The sequence below is a fragment of the Cyprinodon tularosa genome, unplaced genomic scaffold (assembly GCF_016077235.1).
Source record: "Cyprinodon tularosa strain WSP-4 unplaced genomic scaffold, ASM1607723v1 ctg625, whole genome shotgun sequence".
NCBI classification, from domain to species: Eukaryota; Metazoa; Chordata; class Actinopteri; order Cyprinodontiformes; family Cyprinodontidae; genus Cyprinodon; species Cyprinodon tularosa.
This window is the reverse complement of record NW_024039369.1, coordinates 419,922-446,476: the sequence shown is the minus strand read 5'-3', so window position 1 is coordinate 446,476 and position 26,555 is coordinate 419,922. Positions and strand designations below refer to the sequence as shown.

The 26,555-nt window shown below is 42.2% G+C and overlaps 1 protein-coding gene across 3 annotated transcripts in view; it reads right to left on the bottom strand.

Moving 5' to 3' along the window:
- Positions 1-8,615: 8,615 nt before the first annotated feature.
- plekhg2 (pleckstrin homology domain containing, family G (with RhoGef domain) member 2) overlaps positions 8,616-26,555 on the bottom strand; it is a 137,446-nt gene continuing 119,506 nt past the window's right edge. The window contains exons 17-22 of one of the 3 annotated variants that reach the window (XM_038307970.1): positions 26,132-26,281; positions 25,939-26,046; positions 24,204-25,860; positions 22,476-22,803; positions 22,010-22,378; positions 8,616-11,444 (exon numbers count right to left, since the gene is read on the bottom strand). In XM_038307970.1, coding sequence (XP_038163898.1) covers positions 9,242-11,444; positions 22,010-22,378; positions 22,476-22,803; positions 24,204-25,860; positions 25,939-26,046; positions 26,132-26,281 — 4,815 coding nt within the window. In that variant the 3' untranslated portion in view covers positions 8,616-9,241. The remainder of the gene's footprint in view (positions 11,445-22,009; positions 22,379-22,475; positions 22,804-24,203; positions 25,861-25,938; positions 26,047-26,131; positions 26,282-26,555) is intronic. The other 2 variants (XM_038307971.1, XM_038307972.1) reach the window with 2 other exon arrangements.

Genomic DNA, 26,555 nt, shown 5'->3' with positions numbered 1-26,555 from the left:
ACGGTTCAGGCTGGTGATGGTGGTGTCATGGTGTGGGGAATATTTTCTTGGCACTCTTTGGGCCCCTTGATACCAATTGAGCATTGTTGCAACGCCACAGCCTACCTGAGTATTGTTGCTGACCATGTCCATCCCTTTATGACCACAATGTACCCAACTTCTGATGGCTACTTTCAGCAGGATAATGCACCATGTCATAAAGCTGGAATCATCTCAGACTGGTTTCTTGATCATGACAATGAGTTCACTGTACTCAAATGGCCTCCACAGTCACCAGATCTCAATCCAATAGAGCATCTTTGGGATGTGGTGGAACGGGAGATTCGCATCATGGATGTGCAGCCGACAAATCTGCGGCAACTGTGTGTACCTAATAAAGTGGCCGGTGAGTGTATATATATATATATATATAATATATGTTCTCTGGGGGCTTTAAGGCCCCTGCTAGGGTCTCTCAAGACTAACGGATCAGGGTGGCAGGGAAGACAAAGGGAAATTCAAAAGGGATTTATGAAGATGAGAAAATCCAAACCTGCCAAATCGCCTGATACAGACCTTGGGTTGGGGACTCATTGGGGCAAAGCCTGAATAAGTGAGTCCATGATGAAGACCATGTTCAAGCATAAGCTTAGTGGTGGACTATCTTCTGACCTTTGGCCATATGTTTAAGACTCTCTTGTTGAGAACAGGATGAAGTCTACTTAACACCCCCAGTAGGGAGTTGGATACACTGAAAGAGAAGGAAACCAATCAGACTCTTCAGGCCGAAAATAGCATTTACATAGTATGTAAGGAGGGCTTTGCAGTGGGTAGCACGCTGCGTGCAGCAAGATGGATTTCCAGGGCAGGGGTCTTTCTCCAGGAAATTTGCATGTTCTCCCTGAGCATGCATGGGTTCTTTCTGGGTACTCTGGCTTCCTCCCACAGTCCTAAAACATGACTGTTAGGTTAATTGGTTTCTCTAAATTCTCCTTAGGTGTGAGTGTGGGCGTGAATGGTTGTTTGTCCTGTTTATCTCGTGTTGCCCTGGGATGGACTGGCGACCTGTCCAGGGTGGACCCCGCCTGTCAGGGTTTGGTTGTGTTTTGAGGACCCAAATGCAGAGGCAGGGAGGCAGAGGTGAGTTTTTGTAGATTTAATGAGATGTTCACAAACAACTGGGGCAGGAATCCAAAAATCTAACATGAAAAATGTAAAACAAACCAGAACCATGGAGACATCGGGGGAAAACAGTCATGAGGAGCCAGGGTAAGATGAGGAGAGACAAGGTAAGATGAAGTAAGATGAGGTATGACGGGAAACTAACACTGAGGAACTGCACAAGGAGAGTATTTATGAGAGACGGAACAAAGAGAGGACTAACAAGCTTATTGGGCGCAGGTGTGAAGAGAGCAGTCTAGAAAGGAGCTAGGGAAAAGGAGACCAACACAAGAGGGCAACAGAGGGCAACAAATAAAAACCTAACAACTGAAATGTAACCCGAAAACACAACAAAATAGGAATTAAACCAATAAAACTAGAAAACATGGAGCAAAGTAAAACTGAATACTTAAAAGAAAACATAAAAGAACCAAGACTGTGACACCACCTCTGTCCATAGACAGCTGGAGATAAGCACCAGCACCCTTCTAGACCTCAGCAGAGATAAGCGTGACGGAAAATGGATGGATGGATGGATGGATGGATGGATGGTATTTAAGGTCGCAGACAAAGCTGGAGACCATTTTCTTTGTCAGGCTCCAGAATCCTCTCATCCCATTGGTCGCGCCAAGTGTTGCTCACGGAGAAGATATGAGGAGACAACAGAGCAGATAGGGGGACAAATGTAGTAGTTTAAAAGAAAAGGAATCCTGGCAGTCCAAAGAAACAGCAGAGAGGTGGATGGAGGTTCTGGAGGCAGCTGACCTTTAACATCCAAGCTGCTGTGCCTTTTGTCCTCAGCATCCCATCTTCCACTGGCTTTTTGGAGAAGATTTTCAACAAATGGACTGATGTTTGGACCAAATGTTCAACTGAATTAATTAAAACAGAACTCATTTTCAGCCTTAATGAACTGTCTTGCTCAGGTCGGCAGGCCGGCAGTGTTGTTGTTCGGTATGTTGCATTCAACGGTTTCACGTAATGTAGCAGGTCAATCCATCATAGCATGCCCATAAGAGCCGTAGCGATTTTAACATGGGTCGCTTGCCGAGTCGTTTGGCCCGGAGCTGTTCCCACTGTCACTAAAAGCCAATTGTTCTCAGGTTTAAACTGTTTTTTTAGCCAGTGGGAAAAGGGTATATGTAATCTGAACCAGGTTAAGACTGTTTTCATCCATTTGAACTTTCAGAGTTAGCAAAACGATACCTTCATCCAAGCCTTCAACTTGTATGCTAGATCCACTTCCAACCAAGTTATTTAAGGAAGTATGGTCAATTAAAGCCACAAGTGGCATTGCGCGGCCCTCGCAGCTCGCACCGCCTGGTATGTTGCGACCGCGGGAACCAAGCAACCTCCACCTCCACGCTCCTTCCCAGCCTATGCTCCTGCTCTTCAGCCTATACCTGCTGCTTCTTCTCCTCATCCTCCTCTTGCTCCTTCTGCTGCTGCCACTGTTTCCCATACTCTTCCTCCTGTAGCTTTGTGTTATCTTCCTCATCCTCCTGCTTCTCATGCTCCTCCTCCTGCAGCTGCTCTCACTGCATCTCCTCATCCTCATCATCTTTCTCCTCCATCTCCTCCCCCTCCTGGTACTATGTTGACCTTCCATATTGAGGTTATAAAATGATGGCTTTGTATGACTGGAGTTAAAAGTTTGATGCTTAGCCAAACCCTCATGCTTCCATGTAGAATAATAATTTTGATAACTTTTAATCTGCTATGAATTATAGTCCATGCAAAGTGAATCTGAAGTCTCTGTCTTAAAAAAACAACAAATAGCCCTTCACTGAGATACGTCATGACTTAAAAACAGAAAATGGTATGTTTGATCCAAAATGGCAGACTTCCTGTTGGGTTTGGACCATGGGTCCAATAGACTTTTTTGGGAATCCTGTTGTGTTGTACATGTGTACCAAATTTTATAATCCTCAATAAAAGCAGGGCCTGCAGCAGTTATGTCATACTGTTATTGCTGGAAGTCTGATTTTGATGCTTGGCCACGCCCACATGGTTTGTCACAGCAAAAATCTTTTGATAACTTTTGATCCCTTATGTCTTAAGTCTAGGCTCAGCAAGTTAGAAGTGTGCAGCCCAATCGCTCAAGGAGGAGTTAGCTAACATACAATATAAAGATGAAAAAGCTAATGATGGCTTTGATTCAAAATGGCGGACTTCCTGTGGGGTTTAGACCATGGCTCCAATATATCTTTTTTTAGGTCCTGATGGGTTACATATGTGTACCAAATTTCATAACTCTCATTAAAAAAATGGCCTGGGGCTTGCATTGTGTTTCATAACAAAGGGACCACATTTGACACTTGGCCACGCCCACATGCTTTGATGTAGAAAAATTCCTTTGATATCTTTTGATCCCCCGTACCTCAGCTCAAGTTGGAGTAAGTTTGAACTCTGTAACTCAAAAGCTCTAGGAGGAGTTCGCTCAAATAGGTCACAAAGGTAAAAAAGCAAAGGGATTTATTTGATTCAAAATGGCCGACTTCCTGTGGGGTTTGGACCATGGCTCCAAGAGGCTTTTTTGTAGGTCCTGAGGGGTTACATAAGTGGTCCAAGTTTCAGAACCTTCAGTCATAACATGGCATGGGGCTTACCCTTTGTTTCCCTGCCTAATGACCAAGTTTGACGCTTGGCCACGCCCACATGCTTTGATGTAGAAAAATTCCTTTGATAACTTTTAATCCCCAATGCCTCAAGTCAAGATGGAGTTAGTTTGAAGCCTGTGACTCAAAAGCTGTAGGAGGAGTTCGTTCAAATATAGAGGCTATAAAGTGCAAAATTACGGTGAAAATTTGAACTTTAATCCAAAATGGCCGACTTCCTGTGGGGTTTAGACAGGAAGTCGGCGAAACGCCTGACTTTGCCAGGTCACCATGGCAACGCCATTTAACTCAAAGACTTTGTGCTTTAAACGAAGTTAGATCAACATGTTTTCTATCATCTGACAAAGTTTCAAGGTACTGGTGTTTAAAATGACTGAAAGGGACCCTCCCAAGTGAAAAAAGTGACTTTCTTCCCTGAAGGGGCGGGACTTAGATGATGTCATCATTTGACCACCGAGTATGGTCAAGCACCCAAAGGGGCTCCTCACTGCCAAACTTGGTTTGATTTGAACTTTTTTTGTTAAAGTTATTCCACTTTGAAATTCTTCAAAAGTACCCTAACTTCGGGGCCCCTGGGGACCCCTTAAACATGCTCAAAAACGAAAACCTTTGATAACTTTTAATCTCCAATGCCTTAACTGCATAATGACCGAGTTTGAAGCCGATAGCTCATAATCCCTAGGAGGAGTTCCTTAAAGTTCGACATGAGCGAAAATGAAAAATGGCCAAAAATCACACTTTGACCCAAAATGGCCAACTTCCTGTGGGTTTTAGGGCATACCTCCAAGAGACTTTTTTTCATGATTTGATGAGATCTACCTGTGTGCCAAAGTTCAAATCTCTGTGACTTACAGTTTCCCCCAACTCGCGTTAGGGGACGCTGTGGCGTAATTTGGGGGCGGCCATTTTGGATTCCATTATAAACCGGCTACTTCACGCGGGGGACAATTTACTGCCACGTTTTCCTGAGTTTTTGAATATGCGAAGTCTCCGTAAAATGCGTTCAAAGTGCTACAAAAATAAACTTTCGAAATACAATAGGCCTTCGCAGCGCTTTGCTGCTCGGGCCTAATTATAGGCCTATATCTAATCTTCCTTCCTTATCTGAAATTCTTGAGAAAATAGTTGCCAAACAAGTGTGCAACCTCTTACACCATAATTAACTTTTTTTTTAAGTTCCAATCGGGTTTTAGAGCTCATCATAGCACTGAAACAGCTCTGGTAAAAGTCACTAATGATATTCTCATGGCATCAGATAATGGACTTGTATCTTTACTTGTCCTGGTAGATCTCAGTGCTGCATTTGACACAGTTGATTATAATATTCTTTTGGACAGTCTTAAACATAGGAATTCAAGGAAAAGCCCTAGGCTGGTTTAAATCTTATTTATGTATATAAATATTATTTGACCCTCATGCTCCAGGGTTACCTGTATACTCCAAATTGGTAGAATTATTAGAGAGCATAGGATTAATTTCCACTGCTACGCTGATGATACCCAGTTATATCTGTCTATGAATCCAGATGAAGCTAACCCATTACATAGATTACAAGCATGTCTTTAAGACATAAAAACCTCAATGACTCTTAACTTTCTGCTCCTGAATGCAGACAAAACATAATTAATAGTCTCTAATCAGACTCTTAGACAAAGAAGCTGATTAATCAGTCACTTCATTTGGATGGGATGAGACTGATCTCAGATAATACAGGATAAAACAGGATCTTGTTGTTATTTACAATAAGGACCTTTAAATCCAATATCAAAGAGGTTTCTAGAATTTCCTTCTTTCATCTGCAGAATATTGCAAAATTTTGAAATATCCCAAAATTGTTAGATCCCAGGGTTAATTTTGAGGAACCAGTCCATGCATTTGTTACTTCGAGGCTGGACTACTGTAATTCTTTAAACTGTATTTAAAAGCTTTCAGCTGATCCAAAATGCTACAGCCAGAGTTCTGATGACAATTAGAACTTCCTAACAGAGCACTTTCTCTCAATGTGCAGGTTTACTAGTGGTTCCTAGAATTCATAAAAGTAGAATGGGAGGCAGATCTTTTACTTATTGGGCTGCTACTTTTAGGACAAGGATTAAAATTTTCTTTTATGACGAAGCTTATAGTTAGAGTGGCTCAGGTTATCCTGAGCTATCTCTATAGCTGATACCGTAGTAGTCATTCAAAATTTCCCCCCTTTCCTTGATGGGTCCGTGGCGCGTCCCTTACAATTCCTTTTAAATATCAATATTTATACTAAAATATTCTTTCTGTCTTGATTTGTAGACATTAAGATTTAAAGAGAAGAATCATCTCCTTGTCAGACCCTGTAATTCAGTGAAAGGGTGGGGTCAGAGTAAAAAAAATATGCAAGAGGGGGTCATTCCAGTGGCTGGAAGTTGGAGGGGATTTCACTGTATATAAAATATAAAGATATAAAACTTTGTGTTTATCATATTAATATTTAATTTCAAAATATATAACTTTGCATGTATCTCATCCAGTTTTAAATAATTTAGAGTTCAAATCATTTTTAATCTGAATAAATGTGTTTCATCTAATGTCAGAGATGGGAAGTAACGAAGTACAAATACTTCGTTACTGTACTCAAGTAGATTTTTCTGATATTTTTACTTTACTTTACTACTTATTTTTATGGCGACTTTTTTACTTCTACTCCTTACATTTTTACACAAATATCTGTACTTTCTACTCCTTACATTTAAAAAAATTGGTTCGTTACTTTAGTTTTGAATCATTTCAATGGAGTTACCGTTATTATTTTTCACGTCATCAATACCAAATTCAATCTAATTGGATGGGAATCTACGTTGCATTTGACGCACCACTACAAGATGAATCGACAGATTCGACGGTATTCATTCGCAGCAAATCATTGCAGCTTGGTGGCGGTGGCGTTAGCATAGTAGTATGGACGACGAGATGATTGAAAATAAACACAACGGAGATCTAGTCCTATTGGCAGACATCCATTTAAAATGTAGGCAACGGCATGAAAAAAGTGGTTTCTACTTTTACTTTTATACTTTAAGTAAATTTACAAGCCTGTACTTTGTTACTTTTACTTGAGTAAAGAAGTTTAATCAGTACTTCCACTTTTACCAGAGTATTTTTTAACACAAGTATCTGTACTTTTACTCAAGTATGGAAAGTGAGTACTTTTGCCATCTCTGTCTAATGTAATAGTAATTTTAGAATTAATTTGTTGTGACAGGTAAGAGATTATTGTAATATTATATCTGACTCATATTTCATGTTATTAAAATGAGATCTGGGCTGGGTGCTATTCATTCTGACAGCAGCTGTCTGAACTGGGGTCTGATCCAAGATGGGCGCCCTCTAAGCACATTGGCCAGCGTCCAATGAGGTGTCTATGTATATGTCTATGCAGAGATCAACATCCGCTTAGATACAATATGCATCCAATAATAGCACATAAAGCATGAAAATAAATATATATATCACACTCACCAGGGATGCTGATTATTTAAAAACAAAATCCATCCTTCTTTCTTTGTGCAGGAAGTCTTAGTATCTCCATTTAGTATCAGCCTTAGTATCTTGGCTGAAAACAGTTTGCTCTAACTGACCAATCACAGGAAAGAACAGGGTGATGTTAGGGTGTACCTTCTTGCTGGCCAAGTGGGGTAAATCTGAAATCTGATTGGCTGATTGATTGATTGATGAACATTCCTCACTAATATCGTTAAGGTAACATCAGCCAGCACCGCTGATTCTGAAAGCCCTGGGAAGATTTGTTTGACACAGAGGCTGAAAAAATAATAAATGGATTGTTTGGAATAAATTATTAATTATTAAAGGTAATTAAAGGTTAGATCATGAAAGTAGCTCAGTGTTTCTGATTAATTTTAGTCCACCAGTGAAGGCCCTGACCTCAAATCATGTTTTGCATTCTTTGTATGTAATATCATAATTTAATCAAGTTTCACCACTTTATCTAAGATTTTTTTTTTTACTGAAATGTGTTTGTATGAAGTTGTTAATAAACTCTTATAATGTAGGATGTGTTATTCCATTTACGTGCAGAATTATCTGTTTCACCATAACTGTAGCTTAATTCCTACCTTCATTTGTTGTTCTAACACACATCCAGTAGGGCGGGTGTTCATAAAGAATACATGACAGTACGACTATTATAATTATAGTTGTACAACACCTTCCAGACTGAGAATGATTGCTTTCTACTTTCGACTACCTTAGGTTGCGAAAGGAACACAACATAATAACATTTATAGTAAATAATAAGTTGAAACTGCAGAAGAGATTTTGTTTTTAGAGTTTGTCTGAGTGCTGTTGCCATATTGTGAAATGCGTTGTTGCTCCTAACTTCATAGGAAAGCCCGCCCCTGAAAGTAAAGGGAATTAAGACGAGTAAAACACAATTTGAAAGGAATGCAATTCTTAAAACTCAATCTGAATAAAAAAAAAAATAAAAAATAAATAAATAAAATCTGAAATATTTTAATTTGAAAACGAAAAATATGAAAAAGATAAACTACAAATATTTTTGTTCGGAAAAAAAACAAAAAAACCAGCAAAGTTATACTCAAGATATTTTTTTAAATTAAAACCTTTCTCAATGTTTAATTTGGGTATTGCATTTGTTTTTATTTAGATTGTTCTTTCTCAAATATTCATTTACATAATGTGTTCCTTTTTTGTTTTTTAACCATAATGAAACAAAATTAATTCCAAACATTTCCCAAAACTGCCGTGTGCAGCCGAGGACGCTGTGCAAAACTAACAGCATGACTTAAGGAGATTAAGTGCTAAAAAAATGACGATACATTCATAAATAAAACATAAAAAACAGAAATAAACACAATTTAAACTGATACAGGTTATTGCAAAGCACATAATAAACTCTGGCCTCAAACAGCCTGAATAAAAATAACACTAAACTGTGGTTTACCACTCCCGTCTCCATACCAGAGGTCCTCTTTCTCTCTAACATGAGCCAAGAGCTTTTCACAACATTAAATCGTTCATTTCACCTGCAGGAAGTCAGCAGAAAGTGAACTTTCAAACTGTTCATAGCATCTCAATTCTTCATGTCCAGCTTTAGGTTGTCTTTCTATTTTCTACATAATCTGGATCATCTTTGCAAATCCAAAAGCTACGAGATCCATGTGCAAGTAAAATCCTTTAAGGGAATTTTTAATCCACAATGTTGCGGAAATCCAGAATCATAAAAATCTGCATCAAATGTCTGATGTTCATCATGTTTAAAATTATTTCAGTCAAATTGCACCATGCTTGTTTGGTTGGTTCGTGGACCCGTAGCGGTTCTGAGGTCCAGAGGGGGACCAGGTCCAAAATGTCTGAACGAGCAGCTAATGAAGATTGTCTCTTTGCAGTTTGAATAAGTGTGTTTGTTTCGCTAAAACCATTTCCTTCTCGGTTTGGTTTAAGCATGTCTAGATCCTCGACTGCCGTTCATCCCTTCACTGCCTGTTGCACCTCTGAGGAACAGGCGAGAGTCCGTTGATGCTCACTCTTCTTGCTGTCTGCTCCTGGCTCCCATGAGGGCCAGCTCCACCCTGCAGGGTTTGAGTCAAGCTGACTTGGGCGGTGCTGAACGAGGTTATTCGCCCACTTCCAGCAATCTGGAGGTTCACAGTAGTGGCGTAACTAGCCTTCTGATTCCCCTGTTTTGACACAGAAGATGAACTCAGGGGTAAAGGGGACGGTGTTGAGGGAGCAGGGGGTGAGGGTGTGACCTGAGGTTGTACCTGGACTTTAAGGTTGTAGTGCTGGTATGACTCAGGTGGAGGGGAGGTCAACCCTGTGGGGGAATAGATCAAACATGAGGAGGAGGGGACCTGTTGTTGGTTAGATGGCCGGGCCACATAAGCACAGATTAGCTGAGTGCGGCAGCTTCCCTCCTCCAGTTCTGGATCCCCCCATTCAGCCTGGTTGTCTGCTGAACATGAGGAGGTGAAGTGTAATGGAGACAAAGCAGTTGGAGTCGGACTTGTTTCTGGACTTTCAATTCCATTGTATTTGCCTGACAGCTCTTGAACGTCAGGCCAAGAAACACTAGTGAAATGTTGTCCACTAACTGTGTTCTTACCAGGGATAAATGTTGTGGGGGAGAGTGGGGACTGCAGACCAGCTCGAGGGCCAAGGCTTGATTGGGAGGACAAGACGCTACCTGGGCTAATCGGACTAGACACCTCCTGGTCAAAGGATCCTCGCACATTAGCAGTAAAGCTACGGGATTTTTGACTAAAGTCCGCCCAAGAACGACGCAGTCCACTCCCATTGCTCCGGGCTGGACTTGAAGGTCTGTCTGCCAAGCTGGAAGACAGGGGCCTACGGATGGTTTGAGAGGGAAGAGGGGAAGATCCTGAAAGGGGAGTCCTCTCTGAGAGGGAAGAAGATATCCTGTCAGTTTGAGAGCCTAAAGTGGACAAAAGTAAAGAAGGGGAGGTGGAATATTGAGGATTCATCGGTTGAGGCGCTACTAAACTTTTTGTCCAAACCGGCACACCAATAGGAGGAGGAGAGAGTATTTGAGGACTCACACATGCGGAGGAATCGCCAAAAGCAGACGCTTCAGAGGAAGCCTTAGCTAGGTCCAGATGGAGGTCCAAGTGGTTGTGGGAACCTACTACCCGTGAACTACGAGGGTTGGGGGGTTTGTTTGCCATGGGAGAGGCGTAATTATGCTGTGGTGGAGGGGAGCAGAGGCGGACAAATGATGCTGGAGTTGGAGAAGGTGTTGGTGACTGAACACGTGAACTGGGTTCAGATGCAGAAAATGGCCTTGCTACACGGTTGTGAGATCCAGACCACAGTGGGTAGTGACTATGGTGGGTTTCCGTAATGCCGTGGTCCACCCAGCAGCCTTCCTTACTGACAGATCCGCCTACATACCCGTTAGCTGCACTGTTGTTGTTGTTTTTGTTGCTGAGCTTTGGCGACACAGTTCTTGTGTGAAGGAAGGAGGGTCGAGGTGAAGCTGTAGGAGAAGGGGGGCACTGAGAAAGAGAGGGTGGGGATAGACAAGTGGGTCGGAGAGAGGATGGGGGACATTTTGGATGTTGGTACCCCTCTTTGTTACATCCCAGAGGGGCATAGGCAGACGCACTGATGCCTTGTAGAGTTCGAGAAGGATTGGGTGAGGGTGTCCGTTGTCGTATATCTGGAGTGGAGGAGGGGCTTTGATGCACAAGCTTTATGGTTGGTGCTAGTTGTCGTGCTGTGCTGTTTTTAGCCATATTGTTACTGATAGACTGACTGATGTGGGAAGCAGCTAAGGATCGGGTAAAAGCAGAGGAGATGGTGGATGAACCGTTAGGAGAATGGTGGGGCGATGGAGATGTAGAGGAAGAAAATGCTTCTCTTGATGATGAAGGTTTTCCAGATAAAGGAACAGATGGAGTTGGGGTTCTTACTGGGGAAACCAAGGAAGGGGTAGGGGACAAACAGGAAAGAGCAGAGGTAAAGCCTGCTGGAGATAATGGGGTGGGACATGATACCGGGATGACCCGGAACGGTGAGGAACAGGGAGATGCTTGGACTGATGAGGTGGTGGCAGATCTTTGAGGGGAAGGGGAGAGATGGCTGAAGCTGGTTTTGGACACTAAGGGCACAGGGCTTGGTGTCCTAAGGGATGAGCCTGTGACGGGTACATCTGGCTTCCTGAAAAGGACAAAAACGAAAATGTTAAAGACACTAACAATGGCTAACTGGGGTATAAGGCAAACAAAAAAAAACTGCTTTCTTTTGTCATTCTACTCTGCCAAACGTCAAGAAAATGTTTATTGAGGCTTGATCTGCAGCTCTCCAGATCTCTGAAGGTGTTTTTCTTTAGACTTTGGCTGCAGAGCCTCAGTCAAAGCCCTATTCATCAAAAGAATGTTTTTGTTTTTTTTTCCTCTTGAGACGTGATTCAGTCTCCCTATGAATCACACCCCTCTCTTCAGGGTGAATCACTGCTCATCACAGCTTAACCGAAATTTAAATAACTATAATCTAAAATCCAGGGACTCAGCTCTTGATTTTCTGGTCCATCTACATTCTAGCCGTTATCTCAACATCAGAGGTAGAAGAGCTAGAGCTGGTTTTTCAGGCTGCCTGGCTTCTGCATCAGAGGCTGTGAAAATAAACAGCTCTATGGAACTATGGAGCTTCACCACATGGGTAGGAAAATGTTTTGGGATCACAATCTGGATATAGTCTGAGGCCTCTAAGCCAGCCAATGCTCAAAACTCATGGTGCAATGTTTTTCTTTTTTCCCTCCACTCAAAGGTTAAATACTCTTCTTTTTTACAGCTTAATTTTCAGATTGCTTTGTATTCATATTATTTAATCTAGCCAGGTGTCTTTTCTCTACCTGTTGTTGCCACCGTCATGCCAGAATTTTCCTTTTATGGTACAGTAAAGGTATTTCAATTTAATCACAACTTGGTATGTATAAAAACCAACTTTGAAAAAAGTGTGCGGAAACCCATGCAAACATTTTCAACTAAAAATTATTAGGTGAAATAAAAAGAAATGTGCCCAAATAAAGTGAAATATTCAGTTATTTAAACTTACTGTGCATTGAACCTGATGTTTTACCGTGCGTTTTGATCTTTAAAGGTACATAAAGTGTGTAATACCTACAGAGATATACTGACATAAATATAATATATATGTATGTTATTTATTACCACCTATGGACTGAAAGTCTCAATCTTTATGCCTGCCTAGCCTTAGAAATTGCTTTTAATAATTACATAGGAGTAACCTGACTCCGCCAGATGGATTTGCTCCGCATATCCATCTAGAAACCTTCCGTTGAAGTAATTTTGGGAAGGGGCGAAAATACTGGTTAGCTGATTGGCCTATGTTGGTGATAGACGGGCCAAATAAACCAATCAGATCAACGAAACCGAAACCAGTTGGGAGAAGAGCAAAAAAATCTTTTCCTCTGAGAAAAGCCTCCAGAGTGTTTTCCTCTTCCTTGAAGAAATACTCTGTAATTCCGATAAAACTTGCTCGATAGCCACGCTAATGCTAGTTTCATCGGCTGAAGCCGCCATGTTCTTTAGACTGAACTGTCGCGCTTCTCGTTGCGTCACACCTCAACCCGCCTCAAAGCCAACGCTGATTGGATGTTCGTTTGGTGAACATCTCCAAATTTTCTTTAACGGAAAGTAGCCAGACTGATCTGCGAGTGAAACCTTGAAAGCTCGCGAGATCAGGATGGTCTCACGAGGCTAACATAGGAGTCGGTTCCCATTTTTGGAGGCAGACATCATTTGCGCTACAGCAGCGCAAAACTGACAAACTAGTGACTATAAAGATCGTAATTACGCTCTAATGCGGAGGTTTTCAACCAGGTGTCTGCGGAGGAACTGCATGGGGGTTGAGAAAGTTTTGGTTAATTAGACTTTTTATTGTTCTACGCCCCCCTGCAACACTGATTGAAATGTCTTTAAATACACATTAACATGAATTCAACACACTGAAGTAAACAGATAAACGGAGGCAAAAGGTGTCTTTCAGTCTTTGATGCAACACACAGGAGCTCTTTCAAGCTGGGCACCGTTTCATTCACAACACCTGTCCCATCAATAAGGAATTAGAATCTAAATACTAATCTAAATACTCTAATAATCCAAGGGCGGGTTGAAGACCCCTGCTCAAATGGGACTGCGGCAAGTAGTACAAACCTACACAGACCTATAAAATACTATTCATAAAATTATGTATGAAGTCACAATTGACAACCGATGACAAGATGACAACTCCAAGTACCGGTTGTTGCATTTTTTTTTTTTCTGTGGATTTGCATCTTTCTCCTATGTTCTGTCCTTGTATGTTTTGGTCAGAGTGCCAAAAACAGGGGGACAAATCACCTGGACAAAAAAGTTAAGGGAAGACAAAGTTCCTGAGTGTAGGCAGCAGCAGAAGGAATTCAGTGTAAGGACAGCGGCTGAAAGAGCTCCATAATTCATGTCTCTACAGTCTGACCATTAGATGTTACTGAAAATTACACACTAGCTTTAATGATTTAAGCCTAAACTATGACAATAAATACCTAAAATGATAACAAATTATAAAATAACACCTAAAAAATGACAGAAAAATACATTAGAATGGCTGTAAACTGGAGAGGTAGATAAGCAGCGTTACCATGCTTGATATTCTTTTTTAAATCCGATGCTAATTTTGGAAAAAGTTTAAGATCTTTTATATTTTTGTAATAATTAAAGCTTATTGTGACAGGCATGTGATATTGAAAATATTGTAACATAATCTGATCATCAGGGAGAATTATATCTTTTATTTAAGAAAAACAAGACCATAGGCATCCTCTAAATGCTGATTCATCAAAGGTTATAAATCTGTGCAGGGTGGGGGATACTGTGAATAAGGTTTCTGAACAGGTATATCATTCTTTAACAAGTTTTATCAACCTCTTTGATTTGCATTGTAAAGGAACACACTGCACTTTTTTTAAGATAATCTAACCTTATTTCAAAATCTTCAAGGTAAACTTTGGTTCACAAACATTAAAGCCATACTTAACTGTGATATCATTGTATGATTTCATTGGTAATGGTTTCAGCCATTTCCCGTTTTTTCCTAATTTCTTCTAGCTGTACCTAACATCTTATTAGTTCACCCGAGTTTCACTAGCTCAGATTCGATTCATCCATCCATCTTCCTCCGCTTATCCGGGGTCGGGTCGCGGGGGGCAGCAGCTTAAGAAGGGAGGCCCAGACTTCCCTCTCCCCAGCCACTTCTTCCAGCTCTTCAGAAGGAACCCCAAGGCGTTCCCAAGCCAGCCGAGAAACATAGTCTCTCCAGCCTGTCCTGGGTCTTCCCCGGGGCCTCCTCCCGATTCAGTTCAGTTTATTTATATAACCCCAATTCACAACACATGTCATCTCAAGGCACTTTACAGATCATACAGTCAAATTGATTCAAAGTTTTCTATCTAAGGAAAACCAGTTGCATCGACTTATTGACTCAAAGGCAATCCCTCACACTAAGCATGCTTGTAGCGACAGTGGAGAGGAAAAACTCCCCTTTAACAGGAAGAAACCTCCAGCAGAACCAGGCTCAGTGTGAGCGGCCATCTGCTGAGGCCGACTGGGGTTCAAGGAGACAGAAGCAGAGATACAAAAAGAAGGAGGGATACAAAAGGCAACGGTAAATCAGCTTCCTGACCAGGAAACACACAGCCAGGCAGATGATCTTGAACATCCAACATCCGATTGAATGCTAGTTGAATGTCTTCTAACCTGAATATGTTTACTATGGAGTTGAATAATAAATTCCTATATTTTGAATGAAAGTTGTGCTGAATGTATTACATACATGTGCAAAGTTTTCTGTTAAAGGCAATTTTTCCTCTGTTGCTCTCATACTCAGCCATTGTTATGGGCACAAAGTCGTGTCACCAGGAGCTGAATTTGAACCACTGTAAATGAATATTGATGTCATTGGAAATGAAATGCATTTGTTTGAAATTGCATTTCAATAAATCCATCCAAATGCTCCCACTTATTTCCTCAGGATTGAGGCAGGGCCGGTGCCTATCCCCCGTATTCTCGGTGAATCATCTAAATAATTGGTCCGCCTAATTGTCAATCATTCTGGTGACATGTTTACCTAAGGCCGTCCAATGAGCTTGTCCCGTTAGCTATCGTTTGCTGTGCATGCGCACTTTCAGGCATATATCTGTAGTGAGCTACAGTTTCAGAAAGTCATTGAAGCTCACCTTTCTCACCGGGGTTCTTTGAAAATGGCCGAGGGTCATAAGAGAAAAAGTGTCTACGAAGTGTATGAGAAGAAAAGAAAGGCCTCAGAAGAATGCTTTGAGTGGAGAGCTCTCCTCGCAAAGCATTATGGGATTTGCTGTCACAGCGGCCAGCTGTCGCCATAGGCTGTCGCCACCCAACAACGGTGACTAATAACAAAGGTGGTGCAGGCACTGCACAGTGGAGTTATGTGACCAACGGAGCAAATAGCACTGATCATCTGTCTGAATGGTCATTTATCTGACTTTGCTATAAAGTCCACTATATAGTAGAGACTGACATTTTTTCGGGAATCCCATGGGTCACGGGATTCCCGTGGGATGGGAGTCAGTATTAGTAACGATCATGTGATTGGGACGGTACAGGATTAAACATTAACGGGAGCAGACGGGAGCGGGAGCAAACCGATAATAACAAAAAAAAAAACTAGGATCAATGCCAAAAAATAAAAAAAAAATAGAAAGAAAAAAGATCCAGTACTGGCGCGGCGCCGCCATTTCGTAGTTTTTTTCCTTTAAGCCTACACTATAATGCGAGTCAAAAAAAACTACACGACCCAAAAACCAACAGTGATTCCACTCTGAGTTTTTCACCCGCGCTCAAAAACAACAATGGGGCTCTGTTCGAAATCCTGGGCTGCATCCTCCAAGGACGCGGTCTACTTAGACTGGATCCTTTGAAGTCCGTGAAAATAAGGAGACCGGAAGAGTTTTGGCTGTGAATTCGACCAGGTCTACCCTTCAGCGGGTTTTAACGCGGTAAGGTCTGTTGCTTAGCAACCGCGAAAGTTGATACACAAAGCAGGAAAAGAATGAAAACCGAAGTTTCCAAAACTGTTTGTTTATTTATTTCTTTTTTATTGTAAAGTGAACAAAGACTGATGAGAAACCAGAGTGGAATAAAGGTTCCAACCACCGGGAGCAGGAACAGATCAAATCAAATGTAATGATAGAAACCTCAGTTAAATAACCTGCTGCTGTCATTCTGCACATCTCTGATGTTGCTGCTATTTTCAAATATCCATCACTGTAAAAATGTCCATAGCTGCATATTGGTTATTAATTCTCCAGTTTTATATTGTTAAAACACTTTACAGAATTGTATTTTTTTTTTTTTTTATATATTTTTTTTTTACTCTTCCCTATTATGTTATTCTTATACATTTTTCTAAGGTCCACATTTGTGTGACCATTTTCAATAATCTTTCTGCTGCTGTAAATTTGCCCATTGTGGGACAATAAAGGGATTTTCTATTCTATTCTATAAAAGGGGTAGAAATATATAAGTCAATCTAAACAATGTATGTATTAAAAATATATCTGCAAAATCTCTTATATTAAACAAGAAAAAAATCTTAGTTAAGCCTATTGTGCAAAACAGCAATAAAAAGATAAAAATCCTATCAGATTTATAGTTCCCACCCTGCAGATATATTAGAATCTGTCCTTAAATTACAGCCAAACCCATTTACACAGTAACAGATAAAAACCTTTAGATAAACCAAACATTACCGCCACATATCTGACTCAATAACCATTAAAACAACTATCTTCATTAATCTCAGACGGAACTATTCACAGAGTTGTATTATATTAAACTGAACTTCCAATTTTCACCACTGTTCGGCGCCAAGTAACCTTTCCTCTGATCACGGCCTGCTTGGTCTCACAATGAATCCTGGGTAAACCAACGATACCGCGGATACATCGACACCAGTCCTTCAAATCGGGCTAAAAGAAGGACGCATTTTAAGGCCGCATAACGAGGACTCTTGGAATCTGACCAGACCTCAGCGCCGCACTATAACATAATCGTACTTCGAATCTGGCCTTCTAAGGACGCGTCCTAGGTTTTCGAACAGAGCATGGGAGTGGTGCGGGAGCGGGAGTCATTCTGAATGGGAGCGGGATGGGAGTGGGAGTAATTTCACCAGGAGTGGGTCGGGACAGGATTTGGATTTCTACTCTGGCCCGGGATCGGGACGGGACACAATTTTTTTCTGTGGGAGTGGGACGGGACAGGAGTGAAAATCCACTCCCGTGTCAGTCTCTACTATATAGTCCCCACCTGTCACTGAGTCACCAGCCAACATCTCGGTTCCATCATCCGGTGGTAGGTTTAATTAACGTTTTCTCTTGCTCATTCTCCCGATCTCCTAGACGTGTCTAACTTTTGCTCTCACCACAGATCGATCAAGTCCCGCCTGCGCCGATGACCCGTTTGCTCTACCAAGCCTCAGCTTCCAGTTTTCGTGCTCCTTGCTGTTTGTTTAATAGAGATCTGAAACTGCTCTTGCCTTCTGTGTTAGTTCTGCATTTCGTTCAAGCACCTAAAAACCATGACAATCTTCAGTCGGTTCTTTGAGTGAGTTGCTGACGTTAGTAAATAAATTTGAGGTGTTTACAGAAGGTGTCTCTGTTTCCCTGACAGCTCCAAGCCATGTTAAGTATTGTATTTAGAGATAAACGAAATGGTGCATGAGGCTGCAGTAAATTACCCTCAAATTGAGATGCAGGGATTGTGGCGTGACATGAATACGCATGGTTGTAAATATCTGAATGCTGCTGTGTTGCGACAAGTTTCGAAATTTCTCCCAACTGCCAACTTTTTGTAGAATAGCAACACAGTGATTCATGCCTGAGGCTCCAATTAAGTACTGGGACTGAATCAAAGGAATACTTTGAAGACCTTACTAGACCGGGTTGTTGTATAACCCAGGAGAAAGTTCTAAAAAAGGTCAGGCTGCAGCTGCTTTTGTTTTAATGTGGGGATTGTTGTTTACTTTTCCAATTCCAGTAATCAGGAATCTGAGGCAGCATTTCTCACTTAACCCAATCTTCACCCTTAAATAGGACTCAGGGGATTTTAGATCTACATTTCTTTAACTGCATTGTTTTGAAATTGAATCGGTTATCTTATCTAAGTGTTTCAGACTGTTTTTCTTGCCGCACTGCGGAACCAAAAGCAATCAGATTTTTATCGACTGGGTCACTTATTTTATACAATAGTTAATTTCTTCAGAACCTCATGCCAGCCTCTCTGAGTGGGAAAACTGACAGGATCTGTGGTAATTTTCACTAAACGACCTCTGATCTTCCAAATCTGGCAACAAGTAAAGCAAGATTGTTTCAAGCTCAGCAGATGGAAGCCTGCCAAGGAAAACGGTGCTAACTGCATTGTTACTGTTCACATGGAGAGGGGAAGACGGTCAGCCATCACATTTCCACTTCATCACATTTCCTCAGAATGCATTAGTCATTATTTAAACTTGAAACACAAAAAAGTCTTGGGAATTACTCATTTTATATTTTAAATCTAAAAAGACATTCTCTAAATGCCTTTCGAGATTTTTCACTGCTTTACTCCAATCTTGATTATATATTTTTTTTACTGCAGATAGAGAAGCAGTAGCTTTCATATTTACAGGTACTAAAAATATTTAATTACCTGTGACTTTAAGTAACATACCATCCTTGATCTATAGCCTTAAAAATGAAGTTGATTCACCGTTTTTTGTTCAGGTTTATGGGAGGTTTGGCCTTATCTCTGCGAGGTCATGGATTGATTCTGGCTCTGGCTATCTGCTCTAATAGATCCAAAAGGAATTCTTTTAGGCTGACATCAGGACTCTGTTCAGTCCAGCTCTTGTACAACAAACTCTCTCATTCATGTCTGTGTGGACCTGGTTTCGTACCCAGGAGCTAAAGAAGTAGGCTGTCAGTGAAGGTAATGAGCAGCAGACATAGAGGTTAATGGTTGTAATTAGGGAGAGAATTTCACAGAGAGACACCAAAGTGAAACTATAGATCAGTGTTGTTTTTGGCAGCCATCTTAGATTTAGTCTTATTTTCAGTCTTCAGGACAAAAATTAAATATTAGTTTTAGTCACATTTTAGTCCTTACTAAACAGTACAGACCAAAAGTTTGGACACACCTCCTTATGTGTTTTCTTTATTTTCATGTAGATTCACACTGAAGGCATCAAAACTATGAATTAACACACGTGGAATTATATACTTAACTGAAAATATGTGTTATATTTTAGGTTCCTCAAAGTAGAAACCTTTTGCTTTGATTACTGCTTTGCACACTATGCATTCTCTTGATGAGCTTCAAGAGGTAGTCGCCTGAAATTGTTTTTACTTCACAGGTGTCCCCTGACAGATTTAAAAAGACTGATGTTTTGCCTTATAACAGACATGGGCAATGTGGAGTCAACAAGTCATCCCCATGTCATGTATTTAATCTACCCAGCCAATTAACCAGGTGAGTCCAATCTGCACAGGTTAATTCACGGTGAAGATTGGACTCACCTGCTTCAGTGGCTGGGTAGAACAAATACATGACATGGAGATGACTTGTTGACTCCACATTGCCCATGTCTGCCTTATAAATGGGGTTGGGACAATCAGTTGTGTTGTGCAGAAGTCGGGTGGATACAGAGCGGATTGTCCTACTGAATAGAGTATTAGAATTTGCATTATGGCACAAAAAAAGCAGCGAAGTAACGAAAATTGAGTGGCCATCATTACTTTAAGAAATGAAGGTCAGTAAGTCAGAAAAATTGGCAAAACTTTGAACTGTCCCCAAGTGCACACACAAAAACCATCAAGCGCTACGAAGAAACTGGCTCACATGAGGCCCACCCGAGAAAAGGGAGACCAAGAATCACCTCTGCTGCGGAGGATACGTTTAGTTGGACCATCATTTATTTTTCAACAGGACAATGACCCCAAATACACCTCCAGGCTGTGCAAGGGCTATATTACCAAGAAGGAGAGTAATAGGGTTCTGCACCAGATGACCTGGCCTCCACAATCACTGGACCAGAACCCATTCGAGATGGGTTAGGGTGAACTGGACCGCGGAGTGAAGGCAAAAAGGTCAACAAGTACTAAGCATCTCTGGGAACTCCTTCAAGACTGTTGGAGGACCATTTCAACTGGTTTTCCTTAGATAGAAAATTTGAATCAATCTGATTGTATGAGCTGGTCTCAAGAGCCTTGAGATGACATGTGCCGTGAATTGGCGCTATAGAAATAAACTGAATTGAATTGAATAGGTGACTGGGTGCTGGTTTCGTATTTAAACATGCCATTGTACACTACTCAAACAAATTAAAGGAACACTTTGTAATCAGAGTAAAGCATCAAGTTAATTACACTTCTGGGATATTGATTTGGTCAGGTAAGAAGCAGAGGGTTGTTAATCAGTTTCAGCTGCTTTGGTGTTAATGAAATTAACAACAGGTGCACTAGAGGGGCAACAACAAGACGGCCATTAAAACAGCAATGGTTTTACAGGTGGACGACATTGAAATTTTTTCCCATCCTCATCTTTTCTCTGTTTCACCAGTTTTGCATTTGGCTAGGGTCACTGGAACTACTGTTAGCATTAGGCGCTACCTGGACCCTTCAGAGGTTGCACAGGCAGTCCAACTCCTCCAGGATGGCACATCAATACGTGCCATTGCCAGAAGGTTTGCTGTGTCTCCCAGCACAATCTCAAGAGCATGGAGGAGATTCCAGGAGACGGCAGTTACTCCAGGAGAGTAGAAGGTCTACAACCCATCAGCAGGACCGGTATCTGCTCTTTTGTGCAACAAAATGACCTCCAGCAGGCCACTGGTGTGAATGTCTCTGTCTGGAGAAGGCGTGGAGAACGTTATGCTGCCTGTAACATCATTCAGTATAACCGGTTTGGTGGTGGGTCAGTGAAAGGATGAAAAGACCTATACAGGCTAGACAACGGCACCCTGACTGCCATTAGGTATCAGGATGAAATCCTTGCACCCATTGTCAGACCCTATGCTGGTGCAGGGGGTTCTGGGTTCCTCCTGGTGCACGACAATGCCCGCCTCATGTGGTGAGAGTATGCAGACAGTTCCTGGAGGATGAAGGAATTGATACCATTGATTGGCCCCCACGCTCCGCTGACCTAAATCCAATAGAACACCTATGGGACATTATGTTTCGATCCATCCGACGCCGCCAGGTTGCACCTCAGACTGTGCAGGAGCTCAGTGATGCCCTGGTTCAGATCGGGGAGGAGATACCCCAGGACGCCATCCGTCGTCTCATTAGGAGCATGCCCTGACGTTGTCAGGCATGCATACACGCACATGGGGGCCATACAAATGACTGAATACCATTTTGAGTTGCAGCATTGAAACTTCAGCAAAATGGACCAGCTTGCATTATCATTTTTTCACTGTAATGTTTGGGGTGTCTTTGAATTCAGCCCTCTGTAGGTTGACAATTTTCATTTCCATCAAATTATGTGGCATCCTTTTTTCCTAACACATCACCAAACCCATATCAGTATAAATAAATGGCATGATCTTTTCCCAATTGAAATCTGATGTGTTTTTAAAGTGTTCCTTTAATTTTTTTCAGCAGTGTATAATGAGTTCTCTAATTTCTTTCTGATACGATCATCAGACATATGTACCTCTCAGATGAGCTGCTGATAGCCCAAGGTGCTGATGAGGCCTGCTTGGTTCCAACAGGCAGGTCCGTTGGTCTCGGGTTCGTAAACGTTGACAGAGGTTCTACTGAAGTCGGAGTGGACCTGGAAATGGAGGAGAGCGGACCAGATGGTACTTCTTCTCTCTGATCCTCAAGGGTCTCAGTGGGTTCTGACAGTCTGTCCGTCTTTAAGATGTCCTCATCCTCGTTGTGTCCTACGCTCTGTTGTTTACATTGTCCAGCTGCTGCATCAGCGTTTCTCCCTGGAATGCAGGACTCAGAGTCTGTTGGCTTAGGAAGGACGGTTCCTGTTGTCCAAACACAGCATCCATCATCTTGCTCCAGCCAGCTGCTGAGCGAGAAAATCATCACCATTAAAGTGGTAAATCTGTACAAATCAAAGCTGGAGAATAGGATAGTATGAGATAATTTTTCTATAAATAACTTACCCGTCTGCACTCTGGTGCACTCCAGTCTCAGAATAAACAGGAACAGCCTTCTCTGACTCTACAGCACAGTCTCTGAACTCTGAAAATCTCCCACCCAGAGCTGCAGCCGACCCTGAGGAGGCGCTGTGGATAATAGGCTGGGTTCTGGGGCGCTGAGGGGATCCAGATGCCACAGCACTGTGTGTTGGAGTTACTGCAGGTTGGGCCAGGGCAGAGATGAAGTCTCTGGGCCTAGAAAGAGGGACTCCATTGGTCTGTTGATTACAAGCGGCAGTCACATGTCCCAACAGCAGAAGCTCACAAGGCCGTGCCCCTTTCTTCTGAAACTCTACAAAACAAAAAAACAACAACAAAAAAACATGTTTTAGTCTGTGGAAAATCTCAAAAGTTAAATGTCAGTTTCCTGTGATGAAGATAACCAGACCATGTTGATCATCTCTGAAATTTCCAACATGTTCAGAGATCCATTAAGGAGAAAAAAAATTGATTCAGTTTCAGAGTCCAAAGTCTGGATTCTGTACCACTGGAGCCTGAAAAGGCTCTAAGAGTGAGAGTACCCCCACCTGTGAACTAGCAGGAAGTTCTTCTTTCCTATGTATTCCTGGACTCCAAGCCTTAAACTTTCCTCTCATGTGAAATCGGGTGTCAGATTTAAATTTTTTTTCAGCTCTGAGGAGAGTCAAACGATTTGGGGATGGAATTGGCTGCTATTTACAAACAATAAAAAAACTACCAAATTGAGTAAAACAAGCCATGCTGTACTGTAGGCATTGAGGCAAGTGTTCTTGTGGTACCCGACATAAGTTTTTTTTTCATCACTATTCGATGTTTTTTGGAAGAGAATATTCTCAAAATAAAGCATAAAGCTGCAGGCCCAGGTTCTGTCCTGATTCAACAATTAAAATATAAATAAATAAAGGTTTTATAAACTCATGTCGAGTAGCTAAACTTTTGCTGTTTCTCTATTTGTGTACTTGTGCGTTCTCATGTGATCGTGTACTTGTGAAACATCATCAACCTCAGCCCTAGTACTGTTTCAATTCACAAGAACAGCAGACCGAGAACGGACAAAGTCCCCGGATGCTGTTCTCACCCCTCCGTACCCAGCATGCATCAGAGCAGACTTGTCTGTTCTTGAGACTGACAGCTGTCCCAGCATGCACTGCGGCAGCAGCAGCTTTCAATGGAGCGCTTACAGAGCTCAAAGTTAAGTTAAAACTTAATTCGTTGTTCAATAGAAGTACGTTTTAAGATCATTTGAGGCGAAAACATTGTACGTTCAAGCGTCACTATGTAGTCCCTTTACTGATTTAGTCATTTAAAAAACATTTCCAAAGTTGAGAGGACAGCAACCAGCGGACCTCCGAGGGTAACGGCAGCCAGAGCTAACCGCAGCTCGTTTGCAGCAGCTCTCACTTGGCATAGCCATGTGTGGCTCTTTTCTTTTATTTGGCAAAATGTTAATTTAATTTGTGTTTATCTGACTATGTTTATCATTATTCCAGCATCCAGAATAATTGGCGGCTCACATGAACCTAAGAAGTCTAAACCTTGGATCTGGACCAGAAGCTTCTTTAGCACAGTTTCAGTTTATCTGTATACCAGATCTATTGTTTTGGCTTTTTGTGGGCTAAATGTTCCAGGGAAATGATTCTTCCTAAGCTCATGTTTACATTACAGAACCTGCTAATTCCTAGACTGTGGAGAGCCAACTGAAAATGGACCAACCATTCATCTGATTTTCCCGCCTTTCCTCTTGATTCTTTGTCTTCTCCTCAATCGTGGTCTGGTTCTGGGTGGTTTGTTTCAGGGCTTGGTGTTCTGTTTTGCTCTCAGAACCACTCTGGGCTCCATATGGGGTCTCCTTTTCTTGATCTGACGGACTTTTGTCTCTGTTCTGGGTAGAACGCTCGGACAGCCTTGCTGTGACCCAGGCTTGGGTCCTGACGGTGCTGACCCGTTTGTGATGCAGAGGCACTTTCATGGCGCCGGCTTTGGCACTGTACATCCGAGCCAGAGTTTGGACCTTGCTTAGAATACGTTCTGAGTTCTCTATAAGGACCGGGTCCGCCACCGGGTTCACCTCAAACAAGCTGATACCGGTGACGTTGGATCCCATCCCTTCAAACAACGCCCGGTTGGCGCTGACGATCCTGGAGTGGCGAGACCATCGACCCACTTTACTCTGACTGGGGAAGCTCTCCAGGTTCTCCTTTGTGTTTGCCTGATGTCCAGTTTTGGTTCTGGAACACATGGATTGGGTTTTATTCTGTGTTTGTTCCTGTACTGGGACGTCTGTTGAAGGTTCTGACTGGCTGCTGGTTGGTTTTGGTTCGTTGGTGTCAGGCTGAGGAACGCCAACATTCTTCTCTTCCTCTTCTTCGCTTTCAGGACTTTGAGAAAGAGACGGTTTTTCTTCTTCTATGGTTCTAGATTCAATGTTCTCTCCTTCCTTTGGTTCCTCCAATGTCTCCTCTAGAGATCCTTTGTAGATGTTCCAGCTTTTATCCAGGAGCTCGGTTTCCTCTTCAGGTAAGGTTTTGGGATCTAACTCTGTGTTCTGTGGTTCTTTCATCTCATCAGAGCCTGTAGACCCTGCTTGACTCTCTGGATCCACCACACTGGAGCTCAGTGGTTCCTTCACCTCTCCATGTACTGGAAGCATAGCAGGAGTAAAGGAGGAACAGAGCATGGAGTCTGTATTTGCCTCCCCGTCTTCATTCACGCTCGCTTCCTCTCCATGTTTTCCAGGCACACTAAACCGTGAGACAGACTCCTTCACCAAGCCGGCTGGGATCTGTGAGAAACTCCCTCTTCTTCTTGACATTGCTCCTTCTCTTGACTCTTCCTCTTCCTCAGCTTCATCCTCCTCAGCCTCTGCAGCTGCTTCGTAGTAACTGCGGATCTTTTCAATAATCTTCTTGTCCTTCTTGGTCAGGTTGGAACCTTTTTTAGGTATGGGAAACCTCTGGATGGGTTGATGAAGGACATCTTGACTTTGGGGAGATGCTGCCGATTCTTCATCCAAGTCTGGTAGCTCACTGCTGATGTTCGTTTTTTCTTCTGGAGATAGGGAGAGCTGAGGAACTGATGCTGGAAGTATTTCCAGCATCTGTTCTGCTTCCTCATCACTTTCTTTTCCTCCCTCAGTTGTCTTCTCTGTTCTGTCCCGTTCCATCTCCTCCATCTCACCAGCAACATCTGGAATTTCCTTAACCTCATCTGTAGCCCTCTTGCTGTCATTGGATGAATCTTCTTCTTTGATGCCTTCTTCTTCCTGGTCATATTCAGAGATTAGTCTTTGCTCCGGGCTTGCAGCGATAGGAGGCAATGGGCAGGTGAAGCAGGTCTGGTTTGCTGGAGACTCGAACACACTGGTAGGCTCCTGGAAAACCAATAAAGCACAAACAGATTATTGCTCTGTTAAATTCAAATAGAAATGTGTTAAGTAGACGGTTCTAACCATGGCGGTGAGTCCTTCTCGTACTCTACTCTGGTTGATGAACTCCAGGATCTCCTCTGTGATGGACAAAGTAGGAGGAGGTCTCAGGGTGGCCAGCTCCTCTTCCTCCTGGATTAAAAACTCAATTATTAATTATATTTATTTACCAGCCATCCATCAGTCTTGTACCTTGCTGTATGTCTACGCTCATTACCTCCCCCTGCTGGTCCGATCCCAGACATAGTTTTATCCTCGGCTCATCCCGCTCCATCTCTACCTCGATAACCGATGAGGCGAGAGTACTGCTGCTGCCTGCAGAACCCAGACTCTCTGCAGGACATAGCTCTCCCTCGCTGCCCGCCTGCTGCAATGCAACATCTACAGGTCACCCATTCGGTTCAAGAGATTCCCAAATTCCTACATCTCTGGAATTTGACAAGATTTTAAGGGATTATTTTGTTTCTTTTTAGCATTTCTAATGAGCTGTGTGTCTCTATAACAGGAATCATCCTGGTGACCTAAGAACTGGAAGTCTGCGTTTCAGGAATTGTTTTCACTGCTCAAAAAAGGTTTCCTAATACCCCCCCACCCCCTACCCCCTGCCTCATGCACCATTATTTTACTTTCCCTTCTGGGAG